This window comes from Crinia signifera, chromosome 5 (assembly GCF_055691185.1).
Source record: "Crinia signifera chromosome 5, ASM5569118v1, whole genome shotgun sequence".
In the NCBI taxonomy this organism is placed as follows: Eukaryota; Metazoa; Chordata; class Amphibia; order Anura; family Myobatrachidae; genus Crinia; species Crinia signifera.
In genome coordinates, this window is record NC_139221.1 from 14,738,986 (window position 1) to 14,763,840 (window position 24,855).

At 49.0% G+C, this 24,855-nt stretch overlaps 1 protein-coding gene across 1 annotated transcript in view; it reads right to left on the bottom strand.

The window, feature by feature from the left end:
* Window positions 1-214: 214 nt before the first annotated feature.
* Window positions 215-24,855, bottom strand: part of NUDCD1 (NudC domain containing 1) — a 122,863-nt gene continuing 98,222 nt past the window's right edge. The window contains exons 9-11 of the mRNA XM_083186474.1: window positions 22,017-22,142; window positions 3,919-4,078; window positions 215-664 (exon numbers count right to left, since the gene is read on the bottom strand). Of these exons, the coding sequence (XP_083042600.1) occupies window positions 372-664; window positions 3,919-4,078; window positions 22,017-22,142 (579 nt within the window). The 3' untranslated portion in view covers window positions 215-371. The remainder of the gene's footprint in view (window positions 665-3,918; window positions 4,079-22,016; window positions 22,143-24,855) is intronic.

Sequence of the window (24,855 nt, forward strand, 5' to 3'; positions counted from 1 at the left end):
ATGCTTTAACTTTATGAACATTGTAGCATAATTAAGGATGACAGGCCAGTTCTTTATGTATATCTATAGGATAAAGCGAAGAGACAGGCTGACGCGGACGTTATGAAAAGTACAGAAATGTCATACAAAAGCAGCTGTACTCCTGCGATGTGGAGCCGCTATTCTTGGACTGTGCCTCCATTGTTATATCAGCATAAAGGACGAAGCAAGAAGATTTGGCATTAAAATATTTTTATTGACATAGAAGAATATTATGAAATCAATAATAAAAAAAAAAAAAAACATCCAGCAGTTTGCAAACTCGAAAAGCCCGCGTAGGAGAATTTTGGCCGATCGTGAACAGGGATGGAAGCCCAGGGGGCACCGGTGAATTAGCCGGCAGCATTGACTCTTATGACGAACAATTTCTTTGCTGTCAGGACAAATAATCGCTCGTTGGAGGCCTGAAAGCCTAAGATGGGATCGCTGATCTCTAGACTTGCTACCTGCTGCTTGGCCACCTGCCCCACCTGTCTCCCCTCTTTCCGGTTGAACAGTACGGTAGCCATCGGTGTGGGCTGCCTGTAGATGAATATTCTGCGTACACACTCGCACAGAGCCGCGTAGGAAAAATCGGGGGCGCACGTGAAAAACTTCTTATCCTGCTTCGATGCCTGGACGTAGCCTGAAATGTGGAGGGACAAGAAATAAATAAAGTATTGTTAAATAAGTTTTTGCATGCAAAAGGGAAGGGAAGAGGCCTTGGCCCATTTACAATGCACCCCCCCATCCCCTACATACAGTTCACATTATATACATGGCTCCCAAATCTTTCATATACTGCTCCCACCATATAACGCTCCCCCTCCTCCATATACTATACTGCACCCCAGGTTACTTGCAGTGCAGTGACCATGAGGAGAACGGGTCAGCACTGAGGCTGCAGATGAGGAGGCTGCGGGTGAGGAGGAGGCAGATAACCGGATCAGTAGCTGTATATATACACTGCTCCCTGGTGAAGGGGCGTGGTCCTGTGTTTGCCCCACCAACACCCAATATCGCCAAAGCCCAGACCTCTCTGACAAGCTGCTGGTAGCTACTGGTCTCCACTACCACCAGACTGGCCAGGAGCTGTGCAGGGACTGGTGAGCTTACACCCGTAACCAGGCCTCTCGTGTCCGTCATTTTAACAAGCTTTTAACTAGTAAACTATAAAGCAATAAATTGCTACTTAAACTAATAAACAACACTATGGCTGCAAAACGTATAATTGTTACGTACATGTATAAATAATATAAATCTCTAATGATACTGTGACTGGTTTGGGTGGTATAACTAGGTGGTACATGTGTAGTTTCACGGCAGCAGCTTACGCTACGTTATTAGCGTAGCCCAACGGCTGCCTTACTTGTGTAGTTTCACGGCGGCAGCCTAAGCTACGCTGTCTGCGTAGCCTAACGGCTGCCTAGCGTAGTAAGCGTAGTGTCTCCACGGCAGCCCTGCGTAGTTAGCATAGTCACCGTACTGTCCCCGGGAGCTGCAGCTCTGTCCCCGGTGTCCCTGGCAAGCCTACTGAGCGCCTCTCACACAGCACCAGCTCCCGCATGATCCCCTCTCCACTAAAGTGTGGCGAGCGCAGCGAGCCCCACGAGGGCACGCAGATTACTTTACATGTATTCCGCATCCGCTCGCCAAGCTTCGGGCTCGATGGTTCGCTGCGCCCGCCACACTTTATAAAATCAACTGCCCGTCAACTTGTATAGTGGGGTTAAGAACAAGTCGGGAGGATGCGTAATGCGTGTGCTCGCCACGCTTCGGGCTGGCGTGGATAGTGAGGGTGTTTACAGAAAACATTCACACTTGCCATATCATACACCAATGTACTGATGACTGACTACGATAACTGCGTACCGCTAACTGACTACGATAACTGCGTACCGCTGACTGACTACGATAACTGCGTACCGCTGACTGACTACGATAACTGCGTACCGCTGACTGACTACGCTGGCCGCGGGAACACTACGCTGGCTCTGACTACGCTGAACACTACGCTGACTACGCTAAGCGGCTACGGGTACATGACGCTACTTCTGACTGACTACGATAACTGCGTACCGCTGACTGACTACGCTGGCTCTGACTACGCTGAACACTACACTAAGCGGCTACGGGTACATGACGCTACTTCTGACTGACTACGCTAACTACGCTGGCCGCGGGGACACTACGCTGGCTCTGACAGGGACGCTAACTAGGCTAAGCGGCTAAGGGTACATGACGCTACTTCTGACTGACTACGCCAACTACGCTGGCCGCAGGGACAATATGCTGATTCTGACAGGGACACTACGCTGATGACATAACTGCCGCCGTGAAACTAGACAAGTACCAACTAGGTTCCTAACCAAATTGCGCACCCATCGGCTGTAATCGGAGAACTCAGAGGATAAAAGGAAAGAGCTTTCTGTATTTACCAATATCCCATCATTACTGCATTAGCATTAAGCGACGGAACATTATGTACAGAGGGGGTTAAAGGTCCGCAGTATTCACCATTTACGCATCACTCCACAGCGGACTACACACAATTACATGACCTCTGGCTGCTGGGCTGGGAAGATGGTTTTGTATTCTCAGGTCATTAAGCACAGTATTAATAGGAGTTTTTCTTCTCGTCAACGCTAAACAAACAGGGGTGATCGGTGCGATTCTGCTGCCATGGAAACAGGACTTAATCTTGCAAGTGAATATAAAGGCCGAGGCTCATGACAGTGGTCCGTAGGCCGTCCTGGTCACTGGGTAAGCCGTGCGTTACCACAGCAGATATAGGCTTCGGCGCACATGTCCGCTCACTTGCGTCCCAACACCAATTTTGTTTTCGCACCCTGCTGAAGACTTTTTTTCTTATTTGCACACATCAGGCAATCAATGCAGGCAAAGCATTGGATTATATGTAGGTTCAAAGCAAAACCTGTCATTCCTGCTGTTCTCTCCTGCTGCCAGAATGCAACTAGGACTCACCGCAATGATTGAGTGTTGTGACGGATAGCACTTTCACAAATGTGTTATAAGGGAAGGTTATATTGTCTAATACAGGATTGAGTAGCACTTATTTGTTCTTTAAAGTCCTGTTCATAACGTGTCTGCTCTTCACACTGTGTGCCCGATACTGACTTTAGGGCAAGTAACTGAGCACTGCACTGAAGGGGGCAGATGTAACATGTGCAGAGAGTTAGGTGTGGGAGGGGCGTGTCTTAGCTCAGAGCTACAGTGCTGTGTGAGAATAAAGCTGCTCAATATGTGTTGACAACATGCAGAAGCAGCCGGTAACTGAGCACCTGGGTAACACCATGCTGCACTGCAGGGGGCAGATGTAACTTGTGCAGAGGGTTAGATGTGGGAGGGGCGTGTCCTAGCTCAGAGCTACAGTGCTGTGTGAGAATAAAGCTGCTCAATATGTGTTGACAACATGCAGAAGCAGCCGGTAACTGAGCACCTGGGTAACACCATGCTGCACTGCAGGGGGGCAGATGTAACATGTGCAGAGAGTTAGGCGTGGGAGGGGAGTGTGGTAAGCTCAGAGCTACATTGCAGTGTGAGAAAAAAGCTGCTCAGCATGTGTGGGCTACATGCATAAGCAGCCAGTAATTGAGCACCTGGGTAACACCATGCTGCACTGCAGGGGGGCAGATGTAACATGTGCAGGAGGGGTGGGAGGTTGTGTGGTCTACATGCAGAAGCAACAAATTATTATCCTGCACATTACAAACTTGATAAATATCTTTCTCCCCCCTGCATTGCAGCATGGTTTGTTCCAGGTGCACAGTTGATCATTCCCTGAACGTCCTGGAGTATAATCTCCCCCCCACCCACCCCCCCACCCCCCCACCGCACAGACACGATGGTAGAATCATCAAATGAAAATGAATTGCTTACCAAGAGCATTGAAAGTGGCGGCATGCTCACATAAATCATCACCGTCAGCGGCCACCGGCTGCCACAGAAGCGCGTCCACGTCGTGTCTCAGTGAGAAACACGGCATCATTTTCGGTGTTGCCACCAGGGAAAACAGGTATTGGTTGCTTCCGAGATTCACCTAAATACAGAAACATGCCCACTTACACGTCACGCAATATCACAGTACACAACTACAGAGGTCAGACACTGACAACACCCCAATCCCCGTCTCCCGCCAGCAGATGATTGCGCGATTGTCACATCGGTCGTGCAATGGTTAAGTGTGTGTTAGTTTGTCTAACAATTGCCAAGTTGTTAAAAATGAAAACGCTGCACATTAATCAGAATTAAACGAGTGAATATAATTAACGTTTTCCCACCGCTGCTTTCTTTACAACAAATGCGTAATTAACGACGAGTGCCCCGTGGATAAGATATTATGGGCAGAAGTAGAGAACCAGCGCACGGCGACTGCAGCCAAACTGCTTAGTAGGGGATCAGCCCCGGCGCCCTCATACTGGCTGCAAACATAACAATGCACAACGGAATTTGCTGCGTTCTAGAAGAAACTGTTCAGAAAGAATTCTTCTTATGTAACAACCCCCCTCACCCCCCCCCTCCCCTGCCATGTATACATTATGGGCCTGATTCATACCTGTTCGCTGTGCAGCGAGTGTTCGGAAGCAGGTAGCAGTCGCCCCCGGCTGAACAGTCTCTCTGCACAGCTGCGATGCGCACAGGTGAAAAATGATTTACCGTCAAATGAATTTTTTCCCCCTGATCGCAGCGCTGAGTGCGCCAGGACTCGCTCGGAGAGCTGCAAAGACCGTGGGGAGAACGAGGCAGCTGATCAGCGGCCCTCCCTCCTGATGGCCAGGGAACGTGACGGTTTTCTGGGGAACGCCAAAAAAGCCTGGCGGCATGCAGCCGATCACAAGACAGTGTGTCAATCACTCTCGCTGCCTTCGGTGCCATGTGCACGGTGTACCATATGCATGCACGTCCGAATCAGGCCCCTGCTACGGCTCAGTGCCCGCCCCCCTCCCTCCCCGCAACCAACGTCCCAGCGAGTGTGTAACAAAGCTGGGGTTTGCACATGCGCAAAAATAAGGCCAAATTCGGATCGCAATGAGCGATCCTGAATCGGTCCCATTGAGCGATGGCCCAATCAGTACAAAAGGCCGCGACTGTCTAACAAGCGCAGTTACAGACAGACGTCTTATTCCCCCCGTAACACCCAGTTCAGAGCCGTTAATAGTTTTGCTGTCTGGGAGCAGAAGCGGAATCACAGCGAGCGTCTCCGCCGCGCGGCACAGGGGCTGTCTCCAGGAGTGCCGTAACCTACATTCTCAAGGCTTTCAAATCCGGGAAAGTCCACTTGAGAATTGCAGAATAAATTAGATTTCCTGTGTTCTTTTAAGTGTCATTCTTCGTGCCATTTCCCAAATTAAATATTAATTGTCAAAGACAGCGGTGATGGGGGAAGAATAAAACAGAGCATTGATGATCTCTATTCATCGCTGATGTGTATGACATGCAAAGCGTATCCTCCGGTGCGGGAAACGGCAAGCCGATGCAAATGCATTATAGAAGGTGGTTTCATGTAGGAAGTGGGGAGAGGGCTGGAAAGTTACTATGTATAGAAAGTGCTGCCTAGAACATGTGGATGTACCCTCCGAGACTGAATAATGCGGTACCCCCCCCTTCCTAGCACTGACTATGACCCCTTGCCCCTAGAAGAACCTGTAGTCGGAGTCTACTGAGCATGTGCAGATTGCCTAATAACATTCCCCCCTCTTATACCTAACAATGACCTGCCCCACACTGCAACCCTAACCTGTCCCGCTGCACAACCTCACCCTAACCTGTCCCGCTGCACAACCTAACCCTAACCTGTCCTGCTGCACAACCTAACCCTAACCTGTCCCGCTGCACAACCTAACCCTAACCTGTCCCGCTGCACAACCTAACCCTAACCTGTCCCGCTGCACAACCTAACCCTAACCTGTCCCGCTGCACAACCTAACCCTAACCTGTCCCGCTGCACAACCTAACCCTAACCTGTCCCGCTGCACAACCTAACCCTAACCTGTCCCGCTGCACAACCTAACCCTAACCTGTCCCGCTGCACAACCTAACCCTAACCTGTCCCGCTGCACAACCTAACCCTAACCTGTCCCGCTGCACAACCTAACCCTAACCTGTCCCACTGCACAACCTAACCCTAACCTGTCCCACTGCACAACCTAACCCTAATCTGTCCCACTGCACAACCTAACCCTAACCTGTCCCGCTGCACAACCTAACCCTAATCTGTCCCACTGCACAACCTAACCCTAACCTGTCCTGCTGCACAACCTAACATTAACTTCTCCCCTAGTGCCAAACCCTAACCACCCCCTCCACAACCTAACACTAACCTGTCCTGCTGCACAACCTAACACTAACCTCACCCCTCCGAAACACAGCAATAATCCCCCGTGCCTAATCCTAACCTGTCCCGCTGCACAACCTAACACCAACCTCCCCCCTCCACAACCTAACCCTAACCTGCCTCGCTCCGCAACCTAACACGAACTTCTCCCCCAGTGCCTAACCATATCCTCCCTCCTCCACAACCTAACCTGTCCTGCTGCACAACCTAAACCTAACCTCCCCCCTCCACAAACTAACCATAACCTGCCTCGCTCCGCAACCTAACACTAACTTCTCCCCCAGTGCCTAACCCTAACCTCCCCCTCCACAACCTAACCCTAACCTGCCTCGCTCCGCAACCTAACACTAACTTCTCCCCCAGTGCCTAACTCTAACCTCCCCCCTCCACAACCTAAAGGCCCCCATACACTAGGGCGACTTGTCATTAGGACAAGTCGCCCCCGACTTCCCCCTGAGCTTCCCCGGCTGGTCCCCGGGGGAGCTTGATTAGATTGGCACTTGATGTGCCATTTTTTACCTAAGGGAATTAGGTAAGAAATTAAAGGCGAGGACATCTAGGGTAATTTTCTCAGAAATATTACCAGTGCCACGCGCTAGCTCAGGGAGGCAGAGGGAGATCAGGGAGGTAAATGTGTGGCTTAAGGATTGGTGTAGGAAAGAGGGATTCGTGTTCATGGAACACTGGGCGGACTTCTCGGTCAGGCGCCATCTTTTTTGCCGTGATGGATTGCACCTGAACGAGGAGGGGGCTGCGGTGCTGGGGGGAAGGATGGTTAGAGGGTTGGAGGAGATTTTAAACTAGGCGACGGGGGGGTGGGGGCAGCAAGACATTATGGGACCATCAGGGAGAGAAGCCGGACTGGGATCAGGAATCATATGGGGGAAGGAGATGGGGGGGGGGACGGAGACATAGACAAAGTCCTGGGACATAACAAGGGTATAATCGGGGGTAACTCTCAGGGTGCATCAGGAATGTCATGTAATAAAATGTTATGTTGTAACAGTCACGTTACCCCATTACAGTTCTTAGGTACAGATGATCTTAGTATACGGGAAGGAGGGAATGACAGAGGAAGAATTCCCGGAACTATGGAGAGGGCAGGCAGTGTGCATGTTAGGGACGCCTGTAGAGAGTCTATTGAAGGGGAGATGGGAAAGAGGAAGCTAGTAAAGAATTCAAATGGGTCCTGGGGTGAAACTAATCACAATAATAGAGCCATATCTAAAAATAAACATAAATTAAAATGCTTACTGGCTAATGCAAGAAGCTTAGTGAGTAAAATCGGGGAGCTTGAAACGGTGATCAGTAGGGATGACTACGACATCATTGGTATTACAGAAACATGGTGTAATGAGTCGCATGACTGGGCATTAAACATGGAGGGATATACACTCTACAGGAAAGACAGGGAAAATAGAAGGGGCGGGGGTGTGTGCCTATATGTAAATAATAACTTAACATCATGTGAGAAAAATATGAGCACAGACCTGGAAGACGACAACTCGGAGACAGTGTGGGCAGAGATAACCGACAATAATAAGAAACCAAAAAACAAATTTATAATAGGGGTATGCTATAGACCACCAAATATAAATGAAAGGGAGGAGTCTCTTCTTTTAAACCAAATCAAACAAGCATCAAATCAGGGTCAGGTATTAATTATGGGGGATTTTAATTTACCCGACATTGATTGGGAAAACGAAACAGGTAAATCAGCAAGAAGCAATGGGTTCTTAAGCTTACTTAAAGACCAGTTTATTACACAAACGGTGGAAACTCCAACTCGTGATGAGGCACTCTTGGACTTAGTATTAACAAATAACACAGACTTAGTTTCAAACACAAAAGTAATTGAACAATTAGGGAATAGTGATCACAATATGGTTTCACTGGAAATCAACTTCAGTAAATTACATCAAAAAGGATCTGCAAAAATACTAAACTTCAGAAAAGCGAACTTTGAATTATTCAGGGAAGCCCTAACAGGAATTGGGTGGGAAACGGTTATGGAAGGAAAAAATGCAGAGGAAATGTGGGATACTCTAAAAAAGGTGCTTGATTCACTAACTATTGAATACATTCCTAAAGTAACTAAAGGTAAATTCAACAAAAAAAAGCCACCATGGTTGGACAAAGAAGTAAGGTCAGCTATCAACAATAAAACCAGAGCCTTTAAATTCTATAAAAATAACTTGAATGAGGAGGCGTTCGCAAAATACAAAGAATCAAACAAAACTTGTAAAGGGGTAATCAAAGCAGCTAAAATATTATATGAAGAGTGCATAGCCACTGAAAGCAAAACCAACCCAAAGAAGTTTTTTAAATACATAAATAGTAAACGTTTAATTAAGGAAAACATAGGCCCACTAACTGATACTAGTGGAAAAAGTGTTACTGAGGACAAGGGAAAAGCAAAACTGTTAAATGAGTTCTTCTCATCAGTATTTACTAAGGGAGAGCAGACTGTGGAACGAACATTTACCACAAACGGGACAAATAAGCCAGATCTCATTGTGGATTTCACGCCGAAAGAAATAATACTGAGGCTAAGCAAACTCAAAACAAATAAGTCACCAGGGCCAGATGGGATTCATCCGAGGGTATTAATGGAATTAAGGGATGAACTAGCTACCCCCCTACATTATATCTTTAGCAAGTCACTATCGTCAGGTTTAGTACCAAAAGATTGGAGAATAGCAGAGGTAGTGCCAATATTCAAAAAAGGAAAAAAGGAAGATCCAGCTAATTACAGACCCGTTAGTTTAACATCAATTGTGGGTAAACTATTTGAAGGATTTTTAAGGGATGGTATCCAGGAATATTTAGATCATCACCGTCTACTCAGTACTAACCAACATGGGTTCGTGAAAAATCGTTCATGCCAAACTAATCTACTAGGGTTCTATGAAGAGGTTAGCAAAAACCTCGATAATGGAAATGCTGTAGATGTGATTTTCCTAGATTTCGCTAAAGCATTTGATACTGTCCCACACAAGAGATTGATTAATAAAATGGAGAACCTAGGATTGGGTGAAAATATCTGCAGATGGGTAGGGAATTGGCTATGTAATAGAGAACAAAGAGTGGTTGTGAATGGTGCCGTATCAGATATGATACCGGTACTAAGTGGAGTGCCCCAGGGTTCGATTTTGGGGCCCATTTTGTTTAACATTTTTATTAACGATATTGGGATAGGGTTACTCAGCAATGTATCCATCTTTGCGGACGATACAAAACTTAGCAAAGTCATCAAATCACCAGAAGATGTCACCATGCTTCAAAATGATCTTGCAATTCTAGATGAGTGGGCAAAAAAATGGAAGATGAGGTTCAATGTAGATAAATGTAAGGTTATGCACCTTGGGAGACACAACCAGTGTGCAAGTTACAACCTTAGCGGAGAGGAACTGGGTAATTCCATACTTGAAAAGGATCTAGGAGTCCAAATAGACAGCAATCTAGGATGTAGTGCCCATTGTAATGTAGCTACAAAAAAGGCCAACAAAATTCTGGCATGTATTAAGAGGGGAATGGAAGCTAGGGACTCAAGGGTAATTATGCCACTATATAAAGCATTGGTGAGACCTCACCTGGAGTACGGAGTACAGTTCTGGGCCCCACACTATAAAAAGGACATCATAGAATTAGAAAAAGTCCAAAGGCGAGCAACAAAGCTTATTAGGGGAATGGAGAATTTAAGCTACGGGGAGAGATTAAGCAAATTGGGACTATTTACATTAGAAAAGAGACGTTTAAGGGGGGACATGCTCAACATGTACAAGTATATCAAGGGCCAATATAAGGAACTGTCACACACCCTATTTTCTACTAGAAAGGAATCTAGGACGCGAGGGCATGAGTATAGATTAGAAGAAAAAAGATTTCATTCAGCTAGTAGAAAGAATTTCTTTACGGTCAGAACAGTCAAACTCTGGAACTCTCTTCCCAGAGAGGTGGTAACGGCTGGCTCATTAAATGCGTTCAAGGCAAAGTTGGACAGACATTTACTGGAGAAAAACATCCATGGGTACAAATAAGAAATATAATTTGTCTGTAAAATACCAGAACCTACCAAATCAGCAATGGATATCTATACCAGGTTGAACTAGATGGACGCAAGTCTTTTTTCAGCCTTACCTACTATGTAACTATGTAACTATGTAACTATGTCTCAATTTATCACATGTCAAAAACCCGGGGAGCGGGGGGGGGGGGGGGGGGGGGGGGGGACGCGGGCTACAGAGCAAGGGGGCTGGGGACGCTGCGGGGGACACAGGCGGCATAGAGCCGGGCAGAGGGAGCCGGGAGCTGTCAGTGCTAGAAAAAAAAGCCTATACAATGAATGGGCAGCCTGTGATTGTCTGAGCGCTCTCTCAGCCAATTGCTGACTGGCTGAGAGAGCGCTCAGCCAATCACAGGCCGCCCATTCATTGTATGGGCTTTTTTTTATTCAGTACTGACAGCTCCCGGCTCCCCCTGCCCGGCTCTATGCCGCCTGTGTCCCCCGCAGCGTCCCCAGGCCCCCCTGCTCCCTCCATCGCCGCGCCGCCCCACTAGGTCCCAAGTCGGGTGGTCGGACGTGCAGCAGGTCCGACCACCCGACGCAGATCCGATGCGCACGGGACCGCACATCGGATCTGAGGGGACATCAAAACTAGCCGATTTTGGTCCGCTTTCGGCCAGATCCAACTGATCTGCCCGAAATCGGACCAAAATCGGCTAGTGTATGGGGGCCTTAACCCTAACCTGCCTCGCTCCGCAACCTGACACTAACTTCTCCCCCAGTGCCTAACCCTAACCTCCCCCCTCCACAACCTAACCTTAACCTGGTTAGGGTGTGGGAAGGGGGGGGGGGGGGGGAGTTGTTCGGTTGACATAGTGGTCGGTAATTTATTTATTTATTTATTAACAGTTACTTATATAGCGCACACATATTCCGCAGCGCTTTATAGAGTATAGTTGAACATTCACATCAGTCCCTGCCCCAGTGGAGCTTACAATCTATATTACCTACCACATGTACATGCACACACAGACATTCTAGGGTTAATTTTGGTAGGAGCCAATTAACCTACCAGTATATTTTTGGTCGGAGGAAACACACAAAAGTACGGGGAGAATATACAAACGCCACACAGTTAGGGCCATGGTGGGTATAGAACCCATGACCTCAGTGCTGTGAGGCAGTAATGCTATAACCATTACACCATCTGTACTGCCCAGTATATATAACACATGGGGCGGTATTCAATGAGCCTGAATCGCCATGTTTTTATGGCGAATTTGTGCTGTTTGGCGAATATCTGACTAAAACGGTGAATCACCCTATTCAATGACCACATGGCGAATACATTTGAAGTTTTTTTTCGCCATGATTCACCGAGTAGGAATCGCTATCTTTTTATGGAGAAGTGGAATGTGAACTTTTAAAATAAAGTGTTTTGTTTTTTACATTTGGTGTCAAAAAATCAGGAATTTTATTCTGAGGAGGGGCATGCTACTTTTATTCATGTGCTGTAAGCACATGAATATATATTTAATTTTAAAAAAAATATATATATATATTTTTTTTTTTACACAGCAGCCAGCAGGGGGCGCCGGAGCCACTCATTACATATTCATATATTCACTGCACCCAATGTTACGATCGGGTATAGTGAATATACACTCCCCTGCTGGCACCCCTGGCACCGTCCTCAGGCTCCCTGCGGCATTCGCCGCAGGAGCTCATATTCACCAGTCAGGGGCAGCGAGCCCCTGACACGTTGAATACCGGAGCCCGCTGGCTTCGGAACGTGGCGAATGTGCAGCGAATCCTAAAAAGGATTCGCTGCACCTCGCAGGTATTCACATTGAATACCGCCCATGGTGGGTATAGAACCCATGACCTCAGTGCTGTGAGGCAGTAATACTAACCATTACACCATCCGTACTGCCCCGTATATATAACACATGGTGGGGATAGAACCCATGACCTCAGTGCTGTGAGGCAGTAATGCTATAACCATTACACCATCCGTACTGCCCCAGTAATGTGACATTAACATCATTTGACATTTTAAATGTCGACCTTATGACTGCATCCTGATGTAAAGGGGTCATTGACTATACAAACGTCAGGATGTGTAAATTATTTTTTGCCGTCTTCTGGTTGAGAAAAACGGACGTCATCACCGCGGCACTAAGGGTTAACGTTTTATTTCAGAGATAATGCAAAAAAAAAAAAAGAAGTTCCATTGTAGGGGGATAAGAGCGGACGCTACACTCATACATATTTGGTGAGACCGGCAGCTCACAAGTAATTGGGCTAGAAACGGCTTCACTATGCCAACGTTATTGCTGCATAAAGGTGGAAAATGAAATAAAACTACTGTTTATTTTGTATCTGTTTATAGCACGTGTGTGTGTGTGTGTGTGTGTGTGTGTGTTTCTTTTATGTATACTAAAAAAAAAAATCTAAACCTTTAGCATTTTACAATGTATTCTATGTAGATAAGCAATTGTACTTTCTCACTAATATAAAATGAAAAAGTCTGAAGAACATCAAAGGGATATATTCCCACGGATTTGCCCGTGGAGGATGAGTGCGTGAATATTGTAATGCCGGAACAGTATAAACCTGGGAGAAGGCAACTCAGCTACATTAATATTAGCGCCGGTCCACTATCAACAGCCAACAGACCACGGGCACAGAGTCACAAACCTGACTACACCTTTATACCAGTACAGGTGAGCGTAACCTTGTCAGCTGCTGTTATCAATCTGCCCTGTACACACGTACATCCCCTTCCATTATCTCCTCAGCCGCCGCGCAAATTCGCTCACGCAGGTATATACGCGACAAGCCGAGACACCCGTTCTCCACGTACATATCTATCCCCCGTACCAAGGGCCTGATTCAAGCCTGCATACACTGCCGGTGGCAAAGGGTGGTGGCCAGCATTCCAGAGAAATAGTTCTAAAACTAAAGCAAAAATGTATAAAACTCCTCATTAAAAAGAATCATACAGACATCTAATTCGTCAAACGTAAATCGAAGATAATATTCCTACTTGCCACAGTGGTACCGTCTCCCCCTGTGCACGACGAGATGTGGGACGCGGGCTGTGGGCTATTCCATGAACGAATGACATTAGCCGGAGGCAGCCCAACGTATAAAAAACAAAATGACAGAAATAAACAACAAAAATGGGCCGATTAAAATCCATGCAGCTGGAATACTAGGATACAGTGCCAAGTATTATTAGTGTTCTTGCTTCAAGATAACAGAACTGCAAGCACCCGAAATCTGCAACCAAGGACATTAAGTCTTAACACAATATATTTTTGAAATGTGAACTTTTATGTTCTGTGCGCACCATCTTCCAGGCGCAGCTTGTAGCAGCTGGGGACACATGGACTAGGAGTCCTGTCAGTTATAGAATGAGTCAGTGATGGCTGACTGACAGCCGAGGGGCAGTTGCAAGGTGGCACCCTGGCATTTCCTGGGAGTGCTGCATAAAACCGCAGGTGGGCCCGGCCGTGGGGAGGGAGGTCTCCATCTCCCCGCAGCGATTGCAGCGCTGAGTAAGGCTTGGCATACTCAGCGCTGCGAACAGGGAGAAAACTATTTGAAAGCTAGTGATTACGAATGGGTTTTCCCCTGCGTGTATGGGTGCAAACTCATTTGCAGCTGTGCACATGGGCGGGGAGAGACTCTGGGGCAGGGTTTACCGGATCGCTGGGATCCAAAGATTAGCAGTCCAACAAGAAGGCCTATTGTCCATGATCACAGTTAAAGGCCTCATACACTATGTCATTTTGACCAGATTTGCGGCGGATCGGGCCGAGAAAGCAGGTAAAAATCCTCCGAAATTGCATGTGTATGACATCCCATCCTATGTGCAGTCCCAGCTGCACATAAGACAAATTGTGTGCGCAGCTGTCAGTGGCACATCGCGGATGCTCGCTCAACCAATTAGACGCCTCCCGTTCATTTGTATGTTTTGTTTATTCTTCTGCACCCTGTGACAGAAAGTACAGCGGATTGGAAGCGCTGGGACTATGCTGGTAAGCGGAGATCGCGCCACGAGCACAGTTTCTGGAGTCGGCGGTGTGGGTAATGGCGCCTGTCCATACAACGCCAGCTCTGTAGGAAGGAAGAGGCTGGGCTGTAACAGGCGGTGTATACAGCGGCCTTACAGACTCCTCTACCCGTAGTGTAAGCTGTAGGCAGCTGCGGCAGGTCACCATTGCGAGGCATCGGTGGCAGGGTCAGAGAGGGCACACCGCAGGCGGTGGCGACCTGGCCCTCCTTAGGGGTTCCCACGTCGCTGACAGACAGTGGGCTTCCACGGTCTGTCTGCAGATCCTTACAACTCAGCATCAAGAAAGCTCTGACAACCCACATCTCTATTAGGGTTACCCCCTGCTTTCATTAACCCTATGAGTGCCAAGTGCATTTGTTCAAATAGGTGTGAAAATTGGCAAGACAACATTTTTTATTCATCACAATGACCTTATACAGGAAATATAATCTTTTTTTTTTTTTACACAACATTTTTTATCTGAATTTATATAACAAATGGGAGCGAAGCAGGAATTTTTAGCGGATATTAGAGATGTTGGCACTTTAAGGGTTAAGTTAAGGAAGTCATCGGAAAGTCAAATTTTATTATATCGACGCAGTTAAAATCTTGATCTATGGAAAATGTCAATACGGACAAATGTCAATACCGAGGTTAGGATTAAGATTAGATGTAGTCATAATCGACGTTGTCTAGTCAAGATATTGTAGGTAGTCATAACGGACGCATGCCATCAATAATGTGAAACGGACCATTAATGATCTTTAGCAATCACGCCAATCTTCTCTTCCAGAGGGCTGTTATTCCTATATTTTAAGAAAACAAAAGATTTAATATTTGAAGTATGTTCTGCTATTGCTGGTGTGATGCGGGCAGCTCTGTGTGTAACGGGGAAGGCACAGAAGGCGCCGGGAGCGGAGAACCAACCTCCATCTCTTGTGTGAAAATGAAAACAGACACAATAATCTTTTCTTGGCTTCATAAAAACCTTCTGTAAGTGCTCCAGGCACAGAACTGCATTCAACTGCTCCAGTGAGGTCTGCCACTGACCGGCCGCAGCACTCTGCGTTCCCAGTGATATTATGAGAACCAGTATAACCCGTACGCATCCGAGTAGTGCAGGGGGGAAACTGTGCACTGTGTAACAGTGATTTGTAGTTGGTAACATCGATAGAGAAGGAGCCCAGTGGTGTAAAGACAGGGACACTGGTGCAAATACCAGCATCTGACCCTAGTGGACTTGGACTGGTGCGTGGTCTTGTGAGACAACAGGCAGTTGCGAGCAGCAGCCACATTTGAAGTTGAGGCAGATTTAGCACCTGGTCCGATCTCTTCATATTAAGAATTCTTACTGTTTAGGCCAGTGGTTCCCAAACTGTGTGCCGTGGCTCCCTGGGGTGCATCGGGACACATGCAGGGGTGCCGCGGCTTGGTGGTCCAGGAAAAACTCAAATTATTAATGGTAATTATTTAGGAGCAAAACCAGTGCTGGTGGCTGCCAATCATAGAATGTGTACAAACAGAAGCAAATCCTTTACCACATAACTGACCCTAAAAATCGCATATAAACCCAATTTAATTAATTTTTTGGGACCTGGGGGTGCCGTGAAAAAAATTCTGATTCTCTAGGCTGCCGTGAATCAAAAAAGATTGGGAACCCCTGGTTTAGGCGATACAGTTTCCGCCACCACCACCTCCTGTGTGTATTACTGATCCAAAGTGGATCCTGGGATGCCATATCGGATCACTTCGAATTGAAATACCCGTCGTGGGTACCAGCATTGCTGCTGCATGGATTTGTAGCGCAGTCTGCCAGGCTGCAGGTAACGCAGAGCTGGAACGCCACTTATACAACGCAGCGGAAGGCGACCGTTTACAGATGCTCACCAGCTGAAGAGATGATCCCGGCCTCCAGTAACTCTTCCAACGCACTTGTTAAATGGTCCTGCGCTCATTCTCAGCTGGCACTGTTGAAGTTGCCGGCAACATTACAGAGTACATGGTCTGATTATACAGAACTTATTCCTGCTGAGAAACTGATCAGAGGTAAGGGGCAGACAGTTCGTCCTCTGGCTATTAACTGCATTATGGAACAGAAGTAACGGCTGAAGTCGCAAATCTGCGGTGCTGGACCAAGGGCGCAGCGCCAGCCTCCGACGTAAGTCTGCGAACAGGAAGGAGTGATGGATGAAACGGAACACAATAAAATTATATAGACAAGATTGAGAGATACGTGTCCTTATACACCTCATGGCACGAGACGCAGGCGCGAGTAAGATGCTCCGCCTGAGCAGCAATCCCTGGACTTTCCACCGACTTCTGCGCATTGCAGCTGTAGACAAATGTTTATAGTATCTTTGGCTTTTAGGAGTAGTATTTTTGTACAAAGCCCGATGTACTTTGGTTGCATTAGTGATGAGAATAAGAGGTATATTTTATACCAAAGTCTCTGGCGGGATGCTTGGCGTGGCAATCGCAAAGGTGAATATGCCCAAATCTGTAATCACAGGTACATCTAGGCAGGAGAATGGAAAACAGTGGCCAACGGCCAACAGGGGTGGACAAACCGGATCTCAAGTCCATGTTTAAGCAGAACACCTGTGGATCTGTAGAATGTGTAGGTTAATAATGAATGCAGCACATCTGAAAATGTGACAGTTGGTAATGACTGCACCTGGGCATCAGCTAGGTGGTCTGGGAAACATGATCTGTTAGTAATGACTACACCGGTGGTTGGGAAACATCATAGTAATAACCACACACTACTCCTCCAGACATAGAGGGACCTGATTCCTGACCGCACACTACTCCTCCGCTACCGGAGACAGTACACAGCCAACGGCCAGACACAGAGGGATCCGATTCCTGACCGGACACTACTCCTCCTCTACTGGAGACAGTACACAGCCAGCGGCCAGACACAGAGGGACCCGATTCCTGACCGCACACTACTCCTCCAGACACAGAGAGACCTGATTCCTGACCGCACACTACTCCTCCGCTACCGGAGACAGTACACAGCCAGCGGCCAGACACAGAGGGACCCGATTCCTGACCGCACACTACTCCTCCGCTACCGGAGACAGTACACAGCCAGCGGCCAGACACAGAGGGACCCTATTACTGACCGCACACTACACCCGCGCTACCGGAGACAGTACAAAGCCAGCGGCCAGACACAGAGGGATCCGATTCCTGACCGCACACTGCTCCTCCGCTACCGGAGACAGTACACAGCCAGCGGCAAGACACAGAGGGACCCGATTCCTGACCGCACACTACTCCACTACCGGAGACAGTACACAGCCAGCGGCTAGACACAGAGGGACCAGATTCCTGACCGCACACTACTCCTCCACTACCAGAGACAGTACACAGCCAGCGGCCAGACACAGAGGGACCCGATTCCTGACCGCACACTACTCCTCCGCTACCGGAGACAGTACACAGCCAGCGGCCAGACACAGAGGGACCCGATTCCTGACCGCACACTACTCCTCCACTACTGGAGACAGTACACATCCAGCGGCCAGACAGAGGGACCCGATTCCTGACCGCACACTACTCCTCCGCTACCGGAGACAGTATACAGCCAGACAGACACAGAGGGACCCGATTCCTGACTGCACACTACTCCTCTGCTACCGGAGACAGTACACAGCCAGCGGCCAGACACAGAGGGACCCGATTCCTGACAGCACACTACTCCTCCACTACCGGAGACAGTACACAGCCAGCGGCCAGACACAGAGGGACCCGATTCCTGACCACACACTACTCCTCCACTACCGGAGACAGCACACAGCCAGCGGCCAGACACAGAGGGACCCGATTCCTGACCGCACACTACTCCTCCGCTACCGGAGACAGCACACAGCCAGCGGCCAGACACAGAGGGACCCAATTCCTGACCGCACACTACTCCTCCGCTACCGGAGACAGCACACAGCCAGCGGCCAGACACAGAGGGACCCGATTCCTGACTGCACACTACTCCTCCGCTACCGGAGACAGTACACAGCCAGCGGCCAGACACAGAGGGACCCGATTCCTAACCGTACACTACTCCTCCGCTACCGGAGACAGTATACAGCCAGCGGCCAGACACAGAGGGACCCGATTCCTGACCGCACACAACTCCTCCACTACCGGAGACAGCACACAGCCAGCGGCCAGACACAGAGGGACCCGATTCCTGACCGCACACTACTCCTCCGCTACCGGAGACATTACACAGCCAGCGGCCAGACACAGAGGGACCCGATTCCTGACCGCACACAACTCCTCCGCTACCGGAGACAGTACACAGCCAGCGGCCATACACAGAGGGACCCGATTCTTGACCGCACACAACTCCTCTGCTACCGGAGACAGTACACAGCCAGCGACCAGACACAGAGGGACCCGATTCCTCACCGCACACTACTCCTCCGCTACCGGAGACAGTACACAGCCAGCGGCCAGACACAGAGGGACCCGATTCCTCACCGCACACTACTCCTCCGCTACCGGAGACAGTACACAGCCAGCAGCCAGACACAGAGGGGCCCGATTCCTGACCGCACACTACTCCTCCGCTACCGGAGACAGTACACAGCCAGCGGCCATACACAGAGGGACCCGATTCTTGACCGCACACAACTCCTCTGCTACCGGAGACAGTACACAGCCAGCGGCCAGACACAGAGGGACCCGATTCCTCACCGCACACTACTCCTCCGCTACCGGAGACAGTACACAGCCAGCGACCAGACACAGAGGGACCCGATTCCTCACCGCACACTACTCCTCCGCTACCGGAGACAGTACACAGCCAGCGGCCAGATACAGAGGCACCCGATTCCTGACCGCACACTACTCCTCCGCTACCGGAGACCGTACACAGCCAGCGGCCAGACACAGAGGGACCCAATTCCTGACCGCACACTACTCCTCCGCTACCGGAGACAGTACACAGCCAGCGGCCAGACACAGAGGGACCCGATTCCTCACCGCACACTACTCCTCCGCTACCGGAGACAGTACACAGCCAGCGGCCAGATACAGAGGCACCCGATTCCTGACCGCACACTACTCCTCCGCTACCGGAGACCGTACACAGCCAGCGGCCAGACACAGAGGGTCCTGATTCCTGACCGCACACTACTCCGCTACCGGAGACAGTACACAGCCAGGGGCCAGACACAGAGGGACCCGATTCCTGACCGCACACTACTCCTCCGCTACCGGAGACAGTACACAGCCAGCGGCCAGACACAGAGGGACCCGATTCCTGACCGCACACTACTCCTCCGCTACCGGAGACAGTACACAGCCAGCGGCCAGACACAGAGGGACCCGATTCCTGACCGCACACAACTCCTCCGCTACCGGAGACAGTACACAGCCAGCGGCCAGACACAGAGGGACCCGATTCCTGACCGCACACTACTACTCCACTACCGGAGACAGTACACAGCCAGCGGCCAGACACAGAGGGACCCGATTCCTGACCGCACACTACTCCTCCGCTACCGGAGACAGTACACAGCCAGCGGCCAGACACAGAGGGACCCGATTCCTCACCGCACACTACTCCTCCGCTACCGGAGACAGTACACAGCCAGCGGCCAGATACAGAGGCACCCGATTCCTGACCGCACACTACTCCTCCGCTACCGGAGACCGTACACAGCCAGCGGCCAGACACAGAGGGTCCTGATTCCTGACCGCACACTACTCCTCCGCTACCGGAGACAGTACACAGCCAGCGGCCATACACAGAGGGACCCGATTCTTGACCGCACACAACTCCTCTGCTACGCCTTCCTTTAAAGGACACATATTCCGCTAACTTCCACTCCACTAGTAAGTACTGTGGATATTTCATATTAAGAGGAGGGTTACTCCTAAATGAAAATCCTAACCAAGAGGTACGGGAGAGAAACAACGCTGCTTTAGGCCATCATTTTACCATATAACAGATATATACTAACCAAATGGGGTCAAACCTATTGACTTTTAATATTGGTCACCCAATGACTTTTGTGAACCACAAACACCAATTTTTGGTACCTGGAGACAGAATTCGGTTCTGCGGTTGTTAGAAAGCAGCTATATGATAATGATGGGAAGATCTATTATAGGAAATCCTCAATTCATTTACAGTATTCCTCGGTTCCAGCCCACATCACCAGAACACTGTGGAGTTTGCCCTTTACCTACCCTCTAAGTCCTGTATCTATCACTGATGAGATCTAATAGGGTGGAACAGGTTCCCTGCGCGCTGAATTGAAGGCTCTGCGTCTCTGGCCGTAGCCATAGAACGTCAGACACATGGTTATCGCACCCTTCACCGGTTCTATGGGACAACGTAGATAGACAGCTACGGGCGATGGAGGATTAATGGGCTTCTTTTAATACTCTTCTTATAGCCATAGGCGTGCGCAGCCCATTTCCTTAGGGGGTGCACCATTGCTACTTAGTGAACGATCCTGAATCAGGCCCCTTGTTCCCTTCACTTCCCCTCACTGCATTCTCACACACAGCGCACTACTCCCTCACAGTATATGTCACACACAACCTTATTCACTTGTCCCCAGTCTCTGCACACATTACCTGCAGGCTTCAGCCAGGAGCCAGCCTGCCACAGTTCACTAGGTAGGCTGCAACTTCACTAGTCCGTCTCCACTCTCCACCCGAGCACAGGACATGTCAGGGGCTTGGCCTAATCACGGACCTCCGTGGCCACGCCCCCTGGGAAAAAACTTGTGCTGAAGGAGCCCAGCCACTGCAGCCAGGCCAGCGCAGGTACTGCTAGCCAGCCGGGGGAGGGGGCACTGTCGCTGACAGTCATTAGAGGTGCTGCAATTGTACAGGGGGTGCCGGTCATTAGGAGGTGCCTGTGCACCCCTGGCACCCCCTGTGCGCACGCCTATGCTTATAGCTAAAAGGTGATATACCAGGAGTGGTACAGGGGTCCGACAGTCATTAGCACGACGTCGGGATTCCGACTGGCCGGACCCAGACAGCATGGTGAGCGCAACAAAGCCCCTTGCGGGCTCACTGCGCTCGCCACCTATTCTATTCTCCCTCTAAGGGGGTCATGGACCCCCACGAGGGAAAATAGCCATCGGCCGTCAGGAACCTGGCTGTCGGTGTTTTGACAGTCGTGATCCCGGCGTCGGGTAAATGCCCGTCCGGCACCCGAGATACCACATAGGGGCAGATGACTTAAGCCTAAAGAAATAAATGCAACGGTAATAAAGAGTCAATCAGCACCTAACTGTCATTGTTCAAACAGTGTGTAACAAGAGCTGACTGGTTGGACGTTTAAATATATCAATAGAGTCACAAAAGTCTCCGCTGCGTTGGAATAAACTATATTAAAAGCGATACATTATGCTACAGTGTATATCACAACATGACCGGCTCATTTCTACTACGGAGGCCTTGGAGGAATACATCTACATGTTCTATTACCAAACGGAATAAAAGTTGTGCGGCCACAACACTATAAACAATGAATTTCTCTGTCCCGGTAACAATATAGTTCTGGGCGATACTGGTCACAAAACGGGGGTCGCCCAACTTACCACGTGGGTGGCCTTCAAACTGTTACTGTCAAATCTGCAGAGCGTTGTGCTGTCCTCCAGCGAGATGTCGCACTCTTCCAGCTCCTGAGCGTTGCACGCGGGCTTCTCGGGGTCTGGGTCTGGGTTCTGACAACACAAAAACCGCAACACACATTATTCCTGACAGCGCTGGCAACATGGCTTACACACCAACCGGGGTGACAAGATGGCAATTGCCGCAATCCGAAGCGACCATTAAATATGCTCATTATCATTTAACGATCTCGTTTTATTCTGCTTACACCACTTCCTGCTGCATAATAACAGACGCACAAGCATTTCCGTAACCCTAACATACAATAGGTAAGAATTCTAGAGCTTGCTAGCTGTTGAACTACAAATACCATCATACACCTGCCAGCCAATGACATGGGCTGGGAGTTAGGTTGCATTGTCTAGAGCACGGGTGTCAAACACAAGGCCCGCGGGCCAAATCCGGCCCGCCAGACCTAGTCACGTGGCCCGCGCTAGGAGATAGCACGCAGGGTCAGTGTGTCCCAGCTCCTGCCTAGGCCACCTCCTCTCACCCACCCCGCGCGCACTCGCTCGCCGGAGCTGCGGGGTTGGTTGCTGGGACTGGGACGTCACGCAGCTGGCGATCCGTGCTGGACTGCTGGTAGTAGCGGTAACCGTGTGTGCGAGGCGGCTGACTGAAATAGGTTAGTAGTGTATAGCTCGGGCTGGTCGCTGTACGTGGGGATCTCTGTCACTGAGGGTGACATTTACACACCAGGCCATGCTCTCCTCTAGTCACTGCGTGTCTATCTTGCTAGCCCACATTAAAATGTCTTTCCCAAAATGGTGTCACCTCCTCTAGCATCCCTAAGGCAGCTCTGTACCTTCTGTCCCTGTCTACCACTGAACCCTGCACCTCAATATAATTAGTGCTGGATGTGGAATTAAATTTCTGCAGCATAGCTCTGTGTTTGATGGCCCACCATGTTTGTTATCGCATTATTGTTATATGCATGTCCTGTTTCATACTGCTTTAAAGTACACCTTGTACAAGTTTTCTGTCATTTGTACTTTTTGGGGGACCGGCCCTTTGAGGGTGACCAAACTGCTGATGCGGCCCCCGATGAATTTGAGTTTGACACCCCTGGTCTAGAGAGAGACACAGACTTTGCTTTCTTTTGGACCAAAGTGAAAGAGCAAAAAAACACACAGACAATAATAAACAGTAACAGGTACAGTGCATGTACTGATGGGCAGAGATTGGCAGCGGACATTTTTGGAGAGCTTGTACGCAGGAGAGATTGACAGCGGACATTTTGGAGAGCTTGTACGCAGGAGAGGTTGACAGCGGACATTTTGGAGAGCTTGTACGCAGGAGAGATTGACAGCGGACATTTTGGAGAGCTTGTACGCAGGAGAGATTGACAGCGGACATTTTGGAGAGCTTGTACACAGGAGAGATTGACAGCGGACATTTTGGAGAGCTTGTACGCAGGAGAGATTGACAGTGGACATTTTGGAGAGCTTGTACGCAGGAGAGGTTGACAGCAGACATTTTGGAGAGCTTGTATGCAGGAGAGATTGACAGCGGACATTTTGGAGAGAGGTGGTATGAAGGAGAGATTGATAGGGAACATTTTGGGTGTGACCTGGGCAGTTTTATTCACTTGTAAGAAGAAAGTCATTTTGAGTCTCTCAAAACATAGTCTGGTACTTTGGGTGAAATGTAATAGAATGAGAGATTCAGAAAGTGAGAGATTTGGTAAGAAATCTGCAGGGTTTTTTAAAGCGGCGATCATTTACACTGCAAAATCAAACTGGATTTGCTGTGTAAATGATTGCCGCTTTAAAAAAAAAGAAAAGAAAAAACCCCTGGAGATTTCTTACCAAATCTCTCACTTTCTGAATCTCTCCCATAGTCTGGTACTTGATCTCTATCTCCAAGGCTTAGTAAACAGACCGCTACAATCCCAAACTAGATGCCGGCCCTGTGATTACAGGACGGTAATGGCTTTGCATATCGCCACATAGCATTCTTCCAAACATTTTTGTGGAATCCGTCGGCAGCCAGAACAGAATTTTCCCAAACGGTCTGGGAAACACACGATCGTGCTCAGCTGACCAGTGGCATTGCTTATCGTCAGGAACATAATGACGGCCTTCTAGATTATAAATGACTTCTGCACCTTCGACAGAACAGCTATGGTCTTATGGAAGCCATAGGCCTGCATAAGGCAGAAGGGAAGGGAGGCTGCGCATCACGGCATCTTGCGGTGGTAGTGGTTACGCCTCCCCTGAACTACTAGTAATTACCAGCTGTCCCCTCTCAGAACCTAATCCGCTATGTACAATGTTCAAGTACAATTTGGAAAAGGTCCGGTGACTAATGCGGCTTTCACACCGCAAAACCTGCTTAGACCAGAGCAAGTTTAACCCCTTTCACATCGCATGTAAATACCTGGTCGAAAGCAGGTTTGCGGTGAAAGCAGCAGAAGTGTAGGGGATCTGACACTTTGCATTAGCTGGTCTGCTCTGAGCCAGTGCAGTGCATATTTAATGAGCCTGCCGCTCACTACATATGCACAAATGTAATGAGTGACTCATTACATATGCGCATATGTAATGAGTGGTCGGCTCATTAAATATGCACTGCGCTGGGGACTAATGGTGCTCACTTCTGCCTGGGTACCGTTTCAGACAGCAAAAAAAACGGGTCTGAAACGGGTAGGACCCTGCTTTTTTTACCGTTTCCAAAAACCGTTTTTTTGGAAACGGTAAGATCACTCTGCACCTTTCAGACTGCACATATTGCCATTTTAAAACGGTTAAAAATCGTCAAAACACT